This window comes from Uranotaenia lowii, chromosome 3, assembly GCF_029784155.1.
Source record: "Uranotaenia lowii strain MFRU-FL chromosome 3, ASM2978415v1, whole genome shotgun sequence".
Classification (NCBI taxonomy): Eukaryota; Metazoa; Arthropoda; class Insecta; order Diptera; family Culicidae; genus Uranotaenia; species Uranotaenia lowii.
The window spans coordinates 245,786,184-245,802,388 of NC_073693.1; the positions used below are offsets into that span (position 1 = coordinate 245,786,184).

Consider the following 16,205-nt stretch of genomic DNA (forward strand, 5'->3'; position numbering starts at 1 on the left):
TATATTCACCATATCTTTTTGAAAAAAATTAGCACTCTTTTACATTTTCTGACAGCGTGTAACTTCAAGTTTCTATGATCCTAAAATTAGAACGATACTTGAACCCGTAGATGAACTAGAAGCATTTTCGTGGGAGTAAAAAAAAAAGCGATATTTTTGAAGTTAGGGGAGACTTGATCCTTTATTCAGGAAGCCCTAATCCATGGAAAAAAATCAAACAACACTCCAAGATAGAATGTTAATTGACTATTTTGGTCATGTTTGTTTTCATTTCACAATCTATAATTGCCAGAAAAAAAATTCTATAGCTTATTCTCAACCCTTATGACATTGCATACTTACGGGCGCAATTTTTCATAAACAAGAAAAAATCAATTACCTTCTCTTCAGATAATTGATGGATGAATATTAGCTATTGGATAAATATCAGTAATCTCGTAATCAGCAATGACCACGATCCATTGAGAAGAAGAATATACCGGGATCATTTGTACCCATATATTAAAAACGTTCACCCACACATAGGATCTCAGTGAAACTTCATGTTTCTTTGAAGAGATCTTCTTTCCTTAACTCTAAGCGTACATTTTTCGAAGTTATGATGGCTAGCATTTTACAAATGCTAAAACCGCCAGTCCACAGAAAATATTAGGGATCAATTGTACCCAAAATCAACATTTTAGAAAACTTATTCTGAAAAAAGTTGGGAGTTTTCCATCGCTTTGAAAATATTGTATTTTGAAGTTCGTTTTACACTCGAAAGATTGATGTATTGGAATAAATATTTTTGTTATAATATTTCCATGTAAGGAACATTTTAAAATGATGAAAAAAAGATCTTCAAGTCACATTTTGTGAAATATTTCAAACAAAGTTCAATAACCCAAAAACTTATTTTCTTAAAATTTTTTGAGATTCAACCATTGCTGTTTTGTTCCATTTGGCACATTTTTCTAGAACATTTGATCTTTGTACGACATTCCAGTTTGGAGATATAGCTAAGGAATCAAGTATCCCCAGGGATCAAGTATCCTCATTCTCCCCTACTGTAAAAAAATACAACGTCCAAAGATCTTGAACACATTTTTGCATGGTAAAATTTTCAAAATCTTAAAATTTCTACCACTTTTTCCCAACACCAGTGAACTTGCTCTTAAATCTCTTTTTCAAATAAGAATTAACGGGAATGTTTCGATTGCTTTGATTCAGCCACATTTTCACTTTTTCACTTCAGCTATGGTACCAAATCCAGGTCCTCACTGCCCGTTTTTCAAGAAATTCCCAAAAATCAGGCAAAATCAGGCATATTTTCGAAAATCAGGAAAATTCAATGGCTTATCAGGTTGTCAGGCAGAGCCTTGAAAAATCAGGCAATGCCTGAAAAATCAGGCACATTGGCATCTCTGTTTACAACATTTTACAGCCAGGCGGAACCTGTCACCTTGGATTTAAAAATAACGTCCAAAATCTATTTCCGGGTGTCCTTACAAGGTTCTTACACCTTGTGATCTTTTTCTTAAGATTTTATACCACATTTACGGTGGTCTTGATCCCATGATCCTGTAATTAGCATGGTCCAGCATTCCTCGCGTAAAAAAGATTTTAGTGTTGAATGAAATCTATGAATCTATATCTCGACTCTCGAGTACTATCTCTAGCTAGCTTGTAAACCTTCAATTGCTGATCTACTCATACTGGAATGATGGTTCCTTTATTGGGAGCTGCTTTTGAAGCGAGCTACCAATATGTATTGAAACTCGTTGCATAAATTTTAACGGTCGCCATCTAATGAAAGAAATCATCATGCATCCAATCATTTTTCTCCAATCACTGTCGATTTTTTTTTCATAGTTATTACGTGAACCGGATCGCAGATATTCATCAACACAAAGCAACAAGCAGAATTCCTATTCAATTTTCGAAAGAAATTTCTTCATTAAAAAGAACTTTAATTATGGTTTGATACAAAATCTTTTATTCAGTCCTTCATCGAGATCCTTTTTGGCAAAGCTGATTCATTTTTTCACGATTCAATCGGAAGAACTGCCATTCCTCGGTTTCGGTAAGGTTTTCGGCCCCCATCCGCCGGTAAAATTCCTTAGCCGGGTTCCAGGCTAGCACGTGGAAATCGAACCGGGAGCAACCATTCTGAAGCGCGTGCTGGACCAGCGACTGGAAGAGCGTTCTTCCGTAACCGAACTGTCGGTATTCCGGTTTCACGTAGATGTCCTCCAGGAAGAAAGCCTTACCCTGCCAGGTCGAATAGGAGTAGAAGAAAATCGCGTATCCGACCAATTTGCTGGAATTGAGAAACGAGGAGTAGAGGAATTAGTTTGAATGTTATTTTAAATTGGGAATGCTTAAATGTAAAATATTTTCGATTGTCTAGTAAGAACACCTTAAAAATGTTAGAAATAATATAACCATACAAATTATGAATCCCAAAAAAAAAAAAAATAGAATTCAGGAATTGAAATTCAGCATTATTTATTTAAAGCCTAGACATTTGGAATCAAATTTGTGAAGACAATTCTGTAAATGTGATAGTTCTGTATTTCAAAGTTAATAGCAAAGCGCTTCCAATTAATTTGATAATAAAAAAAATCATGTATGGCAGTGTTTAAAATTATGGGACAGAAAAGTATTTAAGATAATGGAAATGTTTTCAGTTCTCACTATTTTATTTAATCATATAAACTAGAATTTCCCACAATGATGCGATTAGTTTCCCAAAAACCAAGCTTGATTGGTTCATGTGTTTGGGCAATAAATTTTGAATTTTCCCCCAACATGAAGCCTAATCAAACAGTTAGTATTTATGACCATATGATTCTGTTTGCATTCGAGTCCAGTCATAGGTTCTGAAGATGCAGTCAGTCCTGACGAAGTGTAACAACAAAAAAGAAGCATCAAATAGGAATAAATATAACTCATTTATGATGCATGTGTATGTCCAGTGCTTAAATATGTTCAATGATAAGATAAGGTGCCATTTGTCTCCGTTCGGGTCTAACATTTTCTTTTTTTTCTGTTGGTTTCTCATTCAGAGGGAATAAGACTTTGTACCCCGAGCGATGAATGGTGATGAGGCATCTTTGTGTTTCGTTATCGCTCGATTTTGCCCATTAGGGGATGTATTTCGTTTCTCAAAATCATTTGTTTAATGAGTAACTTGACGTCCTTTTAAGTATTGAACTCAAATATTGAACAACAGCTTACTTCAGATTCATGCATCTCCAAATTCGAAAATTTGGCGAAAATAGATTTGAATGCTCAACTTAAATTAGTTCAGATCAGCAGGCATACCGTAATCTGGGAAAATGCCGTAATTTTTTTATTTTTAAAAAAGGTAATTCAACGGACACTATGCATAGTGTATGAAGTTATAGCAATAGGGGAGAATTAGGATACTTGATCCCTGGCGACGGGGATACTTGATTCCTTCGCTATATCTCAAAACCGGTATGTCTTACAAATATCAAATGTTCTAGAAAAATGTGCCAAATAGGATAAAACAACAAAGCTGCTATCTCAACAAATTTTCAAAATTTTATTTATCGAGTTATCGAGCTTCGTTTGAAAAATTTGACAAAATGTGATTTGAAGATCTTTTTTTATCCCTTAAAAAATGAAAAAAAATGTAATGTTTATAATTTTTTTATCCAATATGTCAATCGTTAGGGTATAATATGAACTTCAAAATGTCATGGTTTCAAAGCAATAGTAAACTCTGAATTGTTTTAAGAATAAGTTTTCCAAAATGTATGTTATGGGTATAATTGATCCCTAGAGTCATAAACATATATTTTTATTCTGATTAGATCGTGATCATTGGTTATCATGAAATTACTAATATCTGACCAATAACTAATGTTTATCGAGTCATTATCTGTTATAAAGGGCTAAAAATTCTGTATTTATCTAAAAACTAGAAAATTGCGCCTTAAAGTATGCAATGAGTTTAGGGAGTAAACAAACTTTTAGAATTCTCTTTGTCTGATACTTACAAACTGTGAAATGAGAACTAATATGGCAAAAATAGGTCAACAAACCTTTTATCTTCGGATTTTTCTAGATTGTGCCTAGGGTCAGGGCAGCCTAAATTAAGGATCAAGTCTCCTTTAGTAGAGGATCAAGTCTTCCGTAACTTAAAAAATAAAGGGTGATACGGTCAAAATTTGGTCAATATCAACTTGACGTATTTCTTCCAACTTTAACACTCCAACATTTAAAAAACCTGAACACCCCTCATTTTGAAGGTGTGTTTGTGTAGAATGTTGCTCCTATTTTGAACTTGGAATTCACTCTTCAGTTGTCAAAATGTCGTCCAAGTAAAATGAGCAGCGTATCAAAATTTTGCTCGCGCATCGCGAAAATCCGAGCTACTCGCACGCAAAGCTGGCAAAATCGCTAAAAGTTGCCAAATCAACCGTTACAAATGTAATTAAAGTGTTTGGGGAACGTTTGTCGACAGCCAGGAAGTCTGGATCGGGGGGAAGTCGAAAACCGGAAGCCGCTGAGACGACAAAGAGAGTTGCCGGTAGTTTCAAGCGAAACCCTAACCTCTCTCTCCGAGATGCTGCAAATAAGCTGGGTGTATCGTCTACAACCGTGCATTGAGCCAAAAAACAAGCCGGACTATCGACTTACAAGAAGGTAGTGACTCCAAATCGTGATGTTAAACAAAATACGACGGCCAAAGCGCGATCCCGGAGGCTTTACACGACGATGCTGACGAAGTTTGACTGCGTGGTAATGGACGACGAAACCTACGTCAAAGCCGACTACAATCAGCTTTCGGGACAGGAGTTTTATACGGCAAAAGGAAGGGGAAAGGTAGCAGATATTTTAAAGCACATGAAAATGTCAAAGTTCGCGAAGAAATATCTGGTTTGGCAAGCCATCTGTACCTGTGGCTTGAAAAGCAGCATTTCCATAGCTTCCGGGACTGTCAACCAAGAAAGAGTGAAAGAGTGTTTTAATAAACGTCTGCTGCCTTTCCTGAAGAAACACGGTTGTTCCGTACTGTTTTGGCCGGATTTGGCATCTTGCCGTTACGGTAAAAAGGCCATGGAGTGCTACGCCGCCAACAACGTGCAGGTGGTTCCCAAGGACAAGAACCCGCCCAACACACCAGAGCTCCGCCCAATTGAGAAATACTGGGCTATTTTCAAGCGGAACCTAAATAAGACCATAAAAACTGCTAAGGACGAGCAACAGTTCAAGGCAAACTGGCTTTCTGCGGCGAAGAAGGTGGACAAGGTGGCTGTACAAAATCTGATGGCAGGGGTTAAGCGTAAGGCCCGGCAGTTCGGATTTGGAAAAGCGGAAGCAGAAAAACAGAACAAAACAGAAATTTAATTTGATTTTTTAAATAAACGATTTCACCGATTTACACGCGTTTTCCTTACACCAAATTTTGATCGTATCACCCTTTATTACATTTTTTTAGTCTCACGGAAAAGCTTCTAGTTCATCTACAAATTCATGTATCTTTCTTATTTTTGGAGAATATAAACTTAAAATTATACGCTGTCAGAAAATGCTGAAGACGGGGAGTTGCTAAATTTTCCCAAAAAGATATGATGAAAATAAGAAAAGGGGATCAAATATCCCCATTCTCCTCTAAGGATCAGCTTTATTTCTTTATGAAAATTGCACATCATGGATCCGTCTGTGGGCTCTTTATGTACATCGAAAGAGAAAACATTTAGAAGGAACTTGTCTTCTACACTATCGAGCACTTAAAAGTTTTTTTTTATTTTTTTTTGCAATAACTTCAAAAATATATTTTTGGAAAGATTGGTTCATCGACTGATTTGAAAGATTACCCCTTCAAAAACATGAAAATTTTGATCGGCTATATCTCAGCCAACTTACACGAAAAATAATTTTGAAATTTTTTCTACAGGATTTTTCACGTAAATTGAGATTTTGTTGCATCATATCGATTCTACGTGAATTTTGTAGTAACCACCAGAGTATCAAGGATGGCCTGGTAAAAGCTGCTATACTATCACATAACTTACACATGATTTTCACGTAAATTCCAAGTGGATGATCTAAATCCGTTTTATACAATTGTCTCAAGCGAGTGGTTATTGATTCTTATTAGAAAAGAACTGTCAGCCAACTGTTGTGAAAATTTGTGTGTCCCCGGAAGAGGAAATTGACAAGCATAATTAAATTTAGCTTTGTCTTTTTGGTAAGTGTCTTTGACTTTTTGATGATTCTGAATAATAATAAATTGATTTTTGTTTCCATATTTTGATAGTAAGGGATGGATCTGGATGCATGTGCCTTTCCGAGACTGGTGCCGGTTACTGTTTTTTTTGGTACGACTTCCCGGAATACGGAACACAGGACACCATATAGGCAACAACGGACAAGGTAAAATTATGTTTTAATTAGATCATTTATTTTTCATAACTGAATACTTTTCCATTTTTTCAGCATTCCACAAACCGCCCTGCGTTGCTGGAACTGCGGGAATTGAAGTGTTTTATTGTGGTAAAAGTGAAGTGTAAGCGAAAAATATTGTGAAAATAAAGTTAGTGCTAAATGAAATTTTGTTATATTTTCATAATAAACATAAACAAAAATACAAATTGACTTACATTTCATTCCGATTTTAAAAACACTCCTCGTAGTTTTCATAAGCACAGTGAGTTGAGTTCACTAAAAATTCTCGTAAATTGTAGGTAAGGCCCATGAAACACGAATTCTTACAGGGACGTGTTTACATATTGATCTCGTAGAATCTACGTGAAAATCAATTGGATAAAAATTATGTAGTTTTCACGTAGCCACGACGTGCAGATTATTTTGAGTGTATGACATATTGCAATTCTTTGGATATCATTCGAAAGATCGTGAGCAAAACCTTCTTTCTAAGTCTTTGACAAAAAGTACCGTAACTGGGGGAGCTTTGATCACCGGGGCAACTTCGATCAACATGAAATCATCATTTACTAAGTCTGAAGTTAAAATATCTGTAAACTGTTTTCTACGTTTTAAAGCCTATGAATAGAGTTTCAAATAGGCTAAATTTGGTTTGTCGTTGGGGATTGTTTTATCTAACTTAAAATGTAGTATTAAAGTTTTAAAATATCTGTTTTTTCGAAGACTCACAAACAAACAATCTCCTGATAAAACGATAGCATTTAGAAGCAAATAGGTTGTTTCATATGAAAGTTGAACTTTTTTCCTTTGTATATGTATATTTTTAGATTTTAATTTGGAGCATAACTCAAAAACTATTCTTCTGAGATGTTTTTGTATTCATTTTCGGATTCAGCGCCCGATTTTACATTAAAAATATAAGTCGGTCACGGTTTTTTTTTATTTTGTAAACCAGTGTAGTTGCAGATGGAATCATAAATTTTGCTCAAACAGTATTATGGTTGAGATTGGGCTTTCACCCCCGGAACCTGAAATCGTATTTTTGGTTAAACATCCAATTGTGGCTATAGTCAAGAAGTTCAAACATTTTGCCATTAACAATCAGGCTTCATACTCCTTACACTAACAAGTGTTTGTAAACTTTCAGTTGCTACAAAAAAGTAACCCCTTCCAAAATATTTGAAAATGAATTAAAAAAAGTGTTTACGGTATATATTGAGTTTATGTTACCTAAACCTAAAGACTTTTCCAAAAACTGCTTTTAAAATTCAAACCCGATCATCTCAGAGTGGGGTGTACCAAATTTCAAAGTTCGAGTTGCTCTGAATCCTTTTTTCATACTTAGGGGAGATAAGGGCATAACGAGGACCCAAGGCATAATAAGCACTACTCTTTTCTACAAAAGTTTGTATTCTTTTAAATAAATTTTCACGAGGATTTGTTTCGTACTTCCTATAGCATTGATTTTTCACAAAAACAGGAATCTCCTTATCGATCATCTTTACAGAGATATTGAAAAAAAATCTGCTAGGTTCTCAAGTAACGCAAATATTATCTTTTTTGAGCATCACGAAATAAACTCTGATGATCTTGAAATCACCTTGATCTGTAATGTACGCACTGCAACGTGATGTACACATTGTAGAGCCACAACTAGACTCCGACGATTTAGCCTATTGGTAAGATATCGACGAGGTGATCAAAAGACTAGAGTTCGATTTCTGTTCGAGGTGATTTTTTTCCATTTACAATTCATGATCGATTTTTTGATTGTTACATTATACAGCTAGAATTGAGAGAACGCTCATCGTGCCCTGATCAATGGTGCTTATACTGCCCCAGGGGGGATTCTCATTATGCCCCTACAGTGGCTGGTTTTCAGCTTTTGGCAAAATTTTTTAAAATGCATTTTTTAACGTTTTCATCTAGTTTTTCAAGTTTCTGCCCGTTAGGAAATAGGCTTTTTAAGTGTCTGAACACGAAACAATAATGTAACCTCCATATTATTGCTATTTTTTATGGTTAAATAAGCGTTTTCCCTAAGGTGGCCATTATGCCCTTATCTCCCCTATCATAATACAATAAATACAATAAAACATGCATTTTGATTTTACGCGTATCTCTATTATCAAACAATTTACCTATTGTTTATCCGGTGAGCTGATTTGGAAGCTAATGAGTTGAACATTGCTTTATGGATATTTAGTTGAAATATTTTTGGAGACTAACTTCATAAGAACTTTAGCTAAAGTTTGATCATTTTTTGATAATTTTCACCAAATAGTTCGAACGTTAAAAAACATGCAAATTTGTTTTGACCATAGCTTTGTTGTCTTCCAAGTTATTGCAGATCGGATTGGCCTATTTGCGAGCTTATAAATTGCAATTAATTTGGAAGGCTTAGCTCAAAAAATATATCATGGATGATCATCACCAGAACGTTAGTTAAGATCAGAACATTAGTTTTTCAATGAGTGTGAAGTTGTGATAAAATAAATCGTATGATTTTAAGATTTATACTATAAATTACTATGTCATAAGAAAGTGCGACGCTTACAATTTGAGGGTGCAATAGAGATGAAAAAATGTTTCATGTTGAAATCATGTTCAATTCTGAATATTTTCTTGTCCGGACATAGACAAATAGCATTTTTTTAAAATTTTCCTTAAATTTAATTTGAACTTCCGTTTTGTTATCTTACATCTACTGCCGTTCCAAGCAAAACTGTCCCATGTGACTTGTGTGTCATTTTCACATTTTTACTGGAAACACTCTCTTTTAGTGTTAACTTTCGAATAAAAACACGAACAAGTATATTTTGTTCTGAACTTATACGAAATTTTCATCAAGGTGGTTGTCTCTATGTTGATAGTTCTACGCAAGAATGTCACATATGAGAACATTCTATGAAAAAAGCAAATTTTATCAAAAAATTCTCTTAAAATGAGTTTAAACTTTTGAATATAATGTTATTCACCGAAAAAAACACTAAAATAGAAGGCGGAGGAGAAGCAAGAAGCCTTGAGTGTTATTCAGAGAAATTTCCACAAAACACTTTTCGATAAGCACTACCTACTGGATCCATACTCAACTATACATTTTTATACACAAAATGGAACATATTTCTCAAATTACGGTTTAACTTGAGTTCTTGGGAAAAATAAAAACCAAAAAAGCTTTGAATATGATAGAAAAATTGTAGAGGTGTGACAGTTTTTCGTAGAACTATAAACATCGGTATGCATTCTGATTCTACGCAAAAGTGTCACATGGAGCATTTTTGGCTCTAATTTGCTGTTTTTTGTAGGAACTGTAATTTTTTTTTGACAGAGAATACTGTGAAATGATTAACTTGAACTGTTCACTACGGAAAAACTGCCGGTGAATTTTAAGGTTGAGAGAAAAATTATAAATATAGCTGAAATTTCAATCGCGTTTTTCTCGTTTGCACGTTTTTCGACATGGGACAATCTTGCTTGGGGAGTCTACTGTAGACGTAATGTTATGCAGTCCAAGATATTTGAATCTCTGTACACGTTTTTTTAATTGTAAATTTGTTTTTGGCATATCGGTACTATATTAACCTATACAATGAAATATAGTTGGTCCGAAGTCCGAAGGGGTAAAAAAGTATGTAAATTTGTTAAAGTAATTTAAACTACGTAAATAAATCAAATTAGAGTTGTTTGGAACTTAATAGATGAACAGGGTTGCCAAGATTTTTTTCTCAAAATGCAGGAAACCTTGAGTATAAGAATCAGAATTAATCAGGCTAATATAAAAAAGCCGAACTTGTCTTTCTTAGAAAATAGTTTTGTTATCGAGCATGATAAATGATAATTGATAAATGATAAATTATGGGTTTCTAGACCTCCTTTTATAGGTATCTATTGATTTATCTCGATGAAGAAAAGGGATAGGCTGAACAGTGGTACGTTATCCAAGCATGCGGGAAATTTTTGGAAATGTTTGTTCCATTTCACAATTTATAGCAGACATAAGAAGAAAATTCTAGAACTTTGTCTCAACGCTAATAACATTGCATACTTAGAGGCGCTATTTTTTATAATTAAGAGAAAATTAATTATTTTTGCTCTTTTCTTCAGGCAATTGTTTGATAAATATTAGTTTTTGGATAAATATTAGTAGTTTCGTAATCAGCAATCATAACGATCAATTCAGAAGAAGAATATGCCGTTTGGAAGGGGGATCAATTGTACCCAACTCTAGGGGATCAAGTGTACCCATAATCAACATTTTAGAAAACTTTTTCTGAAAAATCACGTTGATCAAAGTTATCCCGCTGATCAAAGTTCCCCCAGTTTATGGTACTTCACATTGTCTTTTCCCAAGTTACAGCGTGTTTGTTTATGCAAACATGTGTTGAAGTACGGAACAAGTAGAATTAAGCCTTAAAATCTACTTTAAAGTTCCTATACTGCGGAGTTGCTTTTGAACGCCCGTTGGAACTAATTGAAAATTTTCAAGTTTACAAAAGAGTACAACAGAGATTTTTTACGAACTATTGAGCTGTACAAAAAGACTTGCAACCCTTTGATTGCTACTTCATGTGAAAAAATGAGAAGTTCGTAACAAGTAGATTATTTTTCTTCATACCAACTTTAAAGTTCTCAAAAAGTAGAAACAGAAACTAAAACAGTACTTTGAAGCTTTTTTTGAGCTTTGACTGAACTTCATAGCGATGAAGTTCCATGGACCTCGAAATAGTATTTTGAACAGCAAAAAAGTTCCACAGCGCGTTTGTACAGCTCTATGTGAACTTATGAGTTCGTTCCTTAAGTGATATCCGAACTTTTGGTTGCTTGGGGTGTCTTTGGAATCTCTGATATTTGTAAACATCATCCCGTTCACTGTAGCTGAAGTCGAAAATTATGATTGATTCGTTTCAAAAGTTCTTAAGGAAGCCAAAAATATTATCAGATGGTTATCTTCATATTAAATCTTTTTGGAAAATTCGAAATTTCATACGAAAGTTTGAATTTTAAATCTCATTGAATCATCTTCGAAATTATCTTTTAAAAACATTCGTTTTTTTATAACGAAGAGTCAAAAACCGTACAACTATTCATTTTTCATTACCGTTATTCCATAGAAGTCTTACTTTTCCAGTGTATTTTGCTCTTGTTGCCACGTTTTAAATCGATCCGAAATATAAAATAATTGCCGCTCGTTCCACAGAAAGCTTGGGGAAAAAATCTAGCAGAAAAAAAAATCTTAAAATTACTGAACTGAAAACAACAAGAACTGATCGCCTCAGCTCACACGACGACGAGCTACGGCCCGTTTGCGGTTTGTAAGTTTATTCTTATCAGTAATTTTGTTACTGTTGTTCCACCCGTCAAGTAATCGAGCCGAGCTGAGTTGAAACCTGCCATTTCCTTTTCGAACGTCTTATACTTGCCTATAGGCTATGTACGTTTGTACGTCTCAAGTGTTCCATCATATTACACGCTGGATTTCAACATTAAAATGTGTTTTTTCATATTTATAAATACGTCTCTCACCGGGTCAAAAGTTCAGCGGTCGACGACGACGATGACGGCAATTTTTCTTTATTATTCTCGGTCTTGGCCATTTGCCGCTGTTGTTCTTCTTCTGTCAGCTCCAGCACCATGCTTTGGAACACAGCTGGGCCGCCGTTCTCGAAACCTCCGTCCCGGGCTAGATCCTCAACCGTCAGTTCCGGTCCACTGGGCATCTTCTCGAAATCGGCCAGTTCCTTGTGTGAGGAATGGAAAAAAGTGAGATGCTCTTCAATGGACGAGAATGGTCACATGTCTCAACGACGGGATTTGTTACTTGTATCATGGTCAAAATGGCGCCGAGATCCTCTTTCTTTGCGTTCCGGACAATTACACTGCTACTAGCCGATGCCATAATTGGTTCCACTTTCAATTTGCATCTGAATGGCACAAGAATTCTCTGCCGACTGATACGAACGAACGACTCTTCCAGCTTCCCCAGTCGCATCAGTATTATCAGTACTAAAACATAATACAGTCTTTTATCTAATCTAGAGCGCTTATCAAGACACTAAAGTTCACAATACAGAAGCTTAATGTAGTAAGAAGAGTAAGCAGCCATCAATATTCAGAAATTAAACTTCTTTAGGAGTTTAACTCATAATTCTGGATTCAGAATAGATCGTTGAATGATTCATAATACATTAAATACTTCGTAAGTAATAAAAAAACATTTTAGGTTGAAATTTCCATTCCGGAAAACAGTTTTCCTTTCAAAACTAAAAAACCAACACCGTTCTGGGGAATCCAAATTTACTGACATTTAAAAGCTTATTCGAGAAAAAAAATCCTCTTTGAAAGCCTTATTAAGCCAATTTCAAACTTAGGAGGCAATTTATATACATAGTAACAAAAATGTAGTTTATGATGAATGCTAACAGTTTTTCTCACTTCAAGGGTTATAATACAAAAAAAATACTTTCTGTAGATACCCAAAAACATGACAAATGCCAACTGTTTTTACAAAATTTTTTGGTTAAATTTCGTTGTTGAACAGAGCAAAAATCTTCGATACTGTAAAGAATGTTGATAACGCTGAGAAGTAGCGTGATGTGACGCAACGGAGGGGAAAGGCTTTATCTTGTAAACCAATGCATAACATTTTATTATTGCGTGCAAGTTAAAGGTAAACTCAAGCAAAGTATGGCGATAAAGTTTGTCAGGTAAAATTTCATCACCTAAAAGTTATCACAAAAAAAGAATAAAAAAGTTTTTCCAAATGATGTAGCGCAACGTTGGAATGGGTCAAATACATTTCGTTTGGTTTGGGTTTCGTATTATAACTTGTCTCCGTTAGAATATTTCTCTTTTAAAAGAAACTGAGGGAAATTCAGTGTATACAGCTGTTTCGATATTAACAAAACATGATTATTTTTGAGCCACTTTAAAGCGTTTTAATGGAATTTCTGTTGGTAAAATCTGACAATAATAAAGTTAAACCATCATGAGATTGAACTTAAAGTATAATCGGTTAGTAAAGATCGTAGGTTGCGAAGAATACATACAAGACTATACTCTTTTTAGGCTTTCAAAAACAGTGAAAACTCAAGTTTTTGTTTTGCAAATTGTTGATTTTTCCACAGGAACAGAATTTTGGCAAATCATTATATTTAATACAAAACAACCAGTAAAAACATTCTTTAATATGCTCGGGACCTTGTCACGAGCAGACATAATATAGGATTCAAACGCTGGAATTTATTTGAAATAGGGTATTTCATAAGTTTTGTCGTTCATCACAAATCATCTATTTTATAGCCTTGGTACCGGCTATACAACATACGAGCTCTGGAACAAGCAAAACAATTGTTGTTTGAGGTTAGGTTTGCAGGACTCATTACAAGGCAACCCTTTCAGCTTTCGGAGAAAATTTTTTTTGGACATTTCAGCGATCTATCCTTAGTTTTACGCTTATTAAAAATTAAAAATTCTGGTATGAGCCTTGACTTCCCTGACTTCCCCTTAACCGTAGTTGTCGATCATGTGCTTCACTACAATGCTTGATTTGAACGGTGGACATTTTTGACAGTGGTCGGACAGTACTTTTCACAGACAGCAAAATGCTGTCAAAATTTTGAATGTCCGATTTCTAGTAAACGAGCTATAAGCAAAAGAAAGTGTCCCATTTCTAAAAGAACCAAGCTTTATGAACCACTAGATACAATTATTGGGTCGAAATTCTGGATAATCAGCTTTGAATTTTTAACTGTTCATTAGTCAGCCAGTTTATCTAAGTAATTTGTTTTGAGTTTCGACAACACAAAACTAACATTTCCTTTGTACTTTTCAGGCGATTACTTTATCTGAATATTTTATTCAAAATTAAACTTTTTAAGCTTATCTCGGTATATGCGTCATTTCATTTGCTCGCCCATGATCATTTATTAGAAAATTTAAATGTGCGTGGAGAATCAGTAGAACTAGTGCCAATTTCACTTTCAATTTCGTCGCTCGGAAATGAATGCAATGGATAAGCTAAAAAAAGACCTCCTATACATATGACAGTGAAATTGTTGGTCCCATGCTTTGCATAAAGGGTGATACGGTCAAAATTTGGTCAATATCAACTTGCCGTATTTCTTTCAATTTTGCACTTAAAAAACCTGAACACCCCTCATTTTGAAGGTGGGTGTGTGTAGAATGTTGCTCTTATTTTGATTTAGGAACGACGGCCGAAGCGCGATCCCGGAGGCTGTACACGACGATGCTGACGAAGTTTGACTGCGTGGTAATGGACGACGAAACCTACGTCAAAGCCGACTACAATCAGCTTCCGGGACAGAAGTTTTATACGGCAAAAGGAAGGGGAAAGGTAGCAGATATTTTCAAGCACATGAAACTGTCAAAGTTCGCGAAGAAATATCTGGTTTGGCAAGCCATCTGTACCTATGGCTTGAAAAGCAGCATTTTCATAGCTACCGGGACTGTCAACCAAGAAATTTACGTGAAAGAGTGTTTGAATAAACGTATGCTGCCTTTCCTGAAGAAACACGGTTGTTCCGATCCCTTTTTTCCCCGGATTTGGCATCTTGCCATTACGGTTAATGGCCATGGAGTGGTACGCCGCCAACAACGTGCAGGTGGTTCCCAAGGACAAGAACCCTTCCAACCTAAAGAAACCTAGAGAAGACCAAAAAACTGCTAAGGACGAGAAGCAGTTCAAGGCAAACTGGCTTTCTGCGGCGAAGAAGATGGACAAGGTGGCTGTACAAAATCTGATGGCAGGGGTCAAGCGTAAGGCCCGGCAATTTGGATTTGGAAAAGCGGAAGCCTAATTTTATACTAATCAAACACGAAAAAAAAGTTTAATTTGATTTATTAAATAAACGATTTCACCGATTTACACGCGTTTTCCATTGACCAAATTTTGACCGTATCACCCTTTATGTATCTAAGAGTAGCTTATTCGCATAAATGAAGGAACGAGAATTCTCAAACTTGGTCCTAAATTTGTTAACAAATAACGTTTTCGATTATAAGCAGTGGAAAACTAGTTCTCCACGAGTTTTGCTCTAACTGCTGTTAATTTTATTTATTTATTTATTGGTGGATATATGGGCTCAGCCCGTCATCCCGGCTATCCTAAAATTATCTTACATACAGTTGTCTTCTTAATAATAAAATGTTAAGATTTTTGATTATAGATAAACTTAAATTGAAATCAATGACACTGTTAACATTGTTTATTTCCCTCATGAACCTAAGGACTGGTTCTGCGATTCTCAGAAGCGTAAAGTCTTTGTCTTCCTAAGACCACATTGCTAGTGTTAGCTGTCAATCGTGAGCGTAGAAATGCTGAGTTGGTCAAACCGCGTTCAATTTTTATAAAGAACGTCAGATCATTTATGCGATGTCGGTCTAATAAATCCAGATCCAAAAGGTAACAGCCTAGATTCCTCACAGCGAATCTCACAAAGCGTTTCTGTACTCCTTCCAGTCTACTCATATGGACATTGTACATTGGCCTCCAGACTATGCTCGCGAAATCGAATCCAGATCTTACCAAACTGACATACAGGCTTTTGATGGTGTATGGATCTTCCAATTCCCCAGCTAAGGCCGCACTACACCGAAAAGTGCAAGTCCATCCGATACCAAGTTATTAATGTGGTCTCTGAAACTTAATACGGAATCCAAAGTGAGTCCAATACGCTGGTAACCCTTTAAATGTCATCGCCACTGAGGAAGTATCTGAACAGGATCGGAGTATTGCTTCTGGTAAACGAAATCGAGCATTTGGAGATGTTCACTTTTAGCTT

At 35.4% G+C, this 16,205-nt stretch overlaps 1 protein-coding gene across 1 annotated transcript; it reads right to left on the reverse strand.

Moving 5' to 3' along the window:
* Window positions 1-1,963: 1,963 nt before the first annotated feature.
* LOC129751309 (thialysine N-epsilon-acetyltransferase-like) lies at window positions 1,964-12,364 on the reverse strand. The gene is made up of 3 exons (XM_055746736.1): window positions 12,224-12,364; window positions 11,929-12,143; window positions 1,964-2,299 (listed from the first exon to the last, which is right to left on the reverse strand). The coding sequence occupies exons 1-3, from the start codon at window positions 12,299-12,301 to the stop codon at window positions 1,987-1,989; spliced, it is 606 nt and encodes a 201-aa protein (XP_055602711.1). The 5' UTR covers window positions 12,302-12,364; the 3' UTR covers window positions 1,964-1,986.
* Between the last annotated feature and the right edge of the window lie 3,841 nt (window positions 12,365-16,205).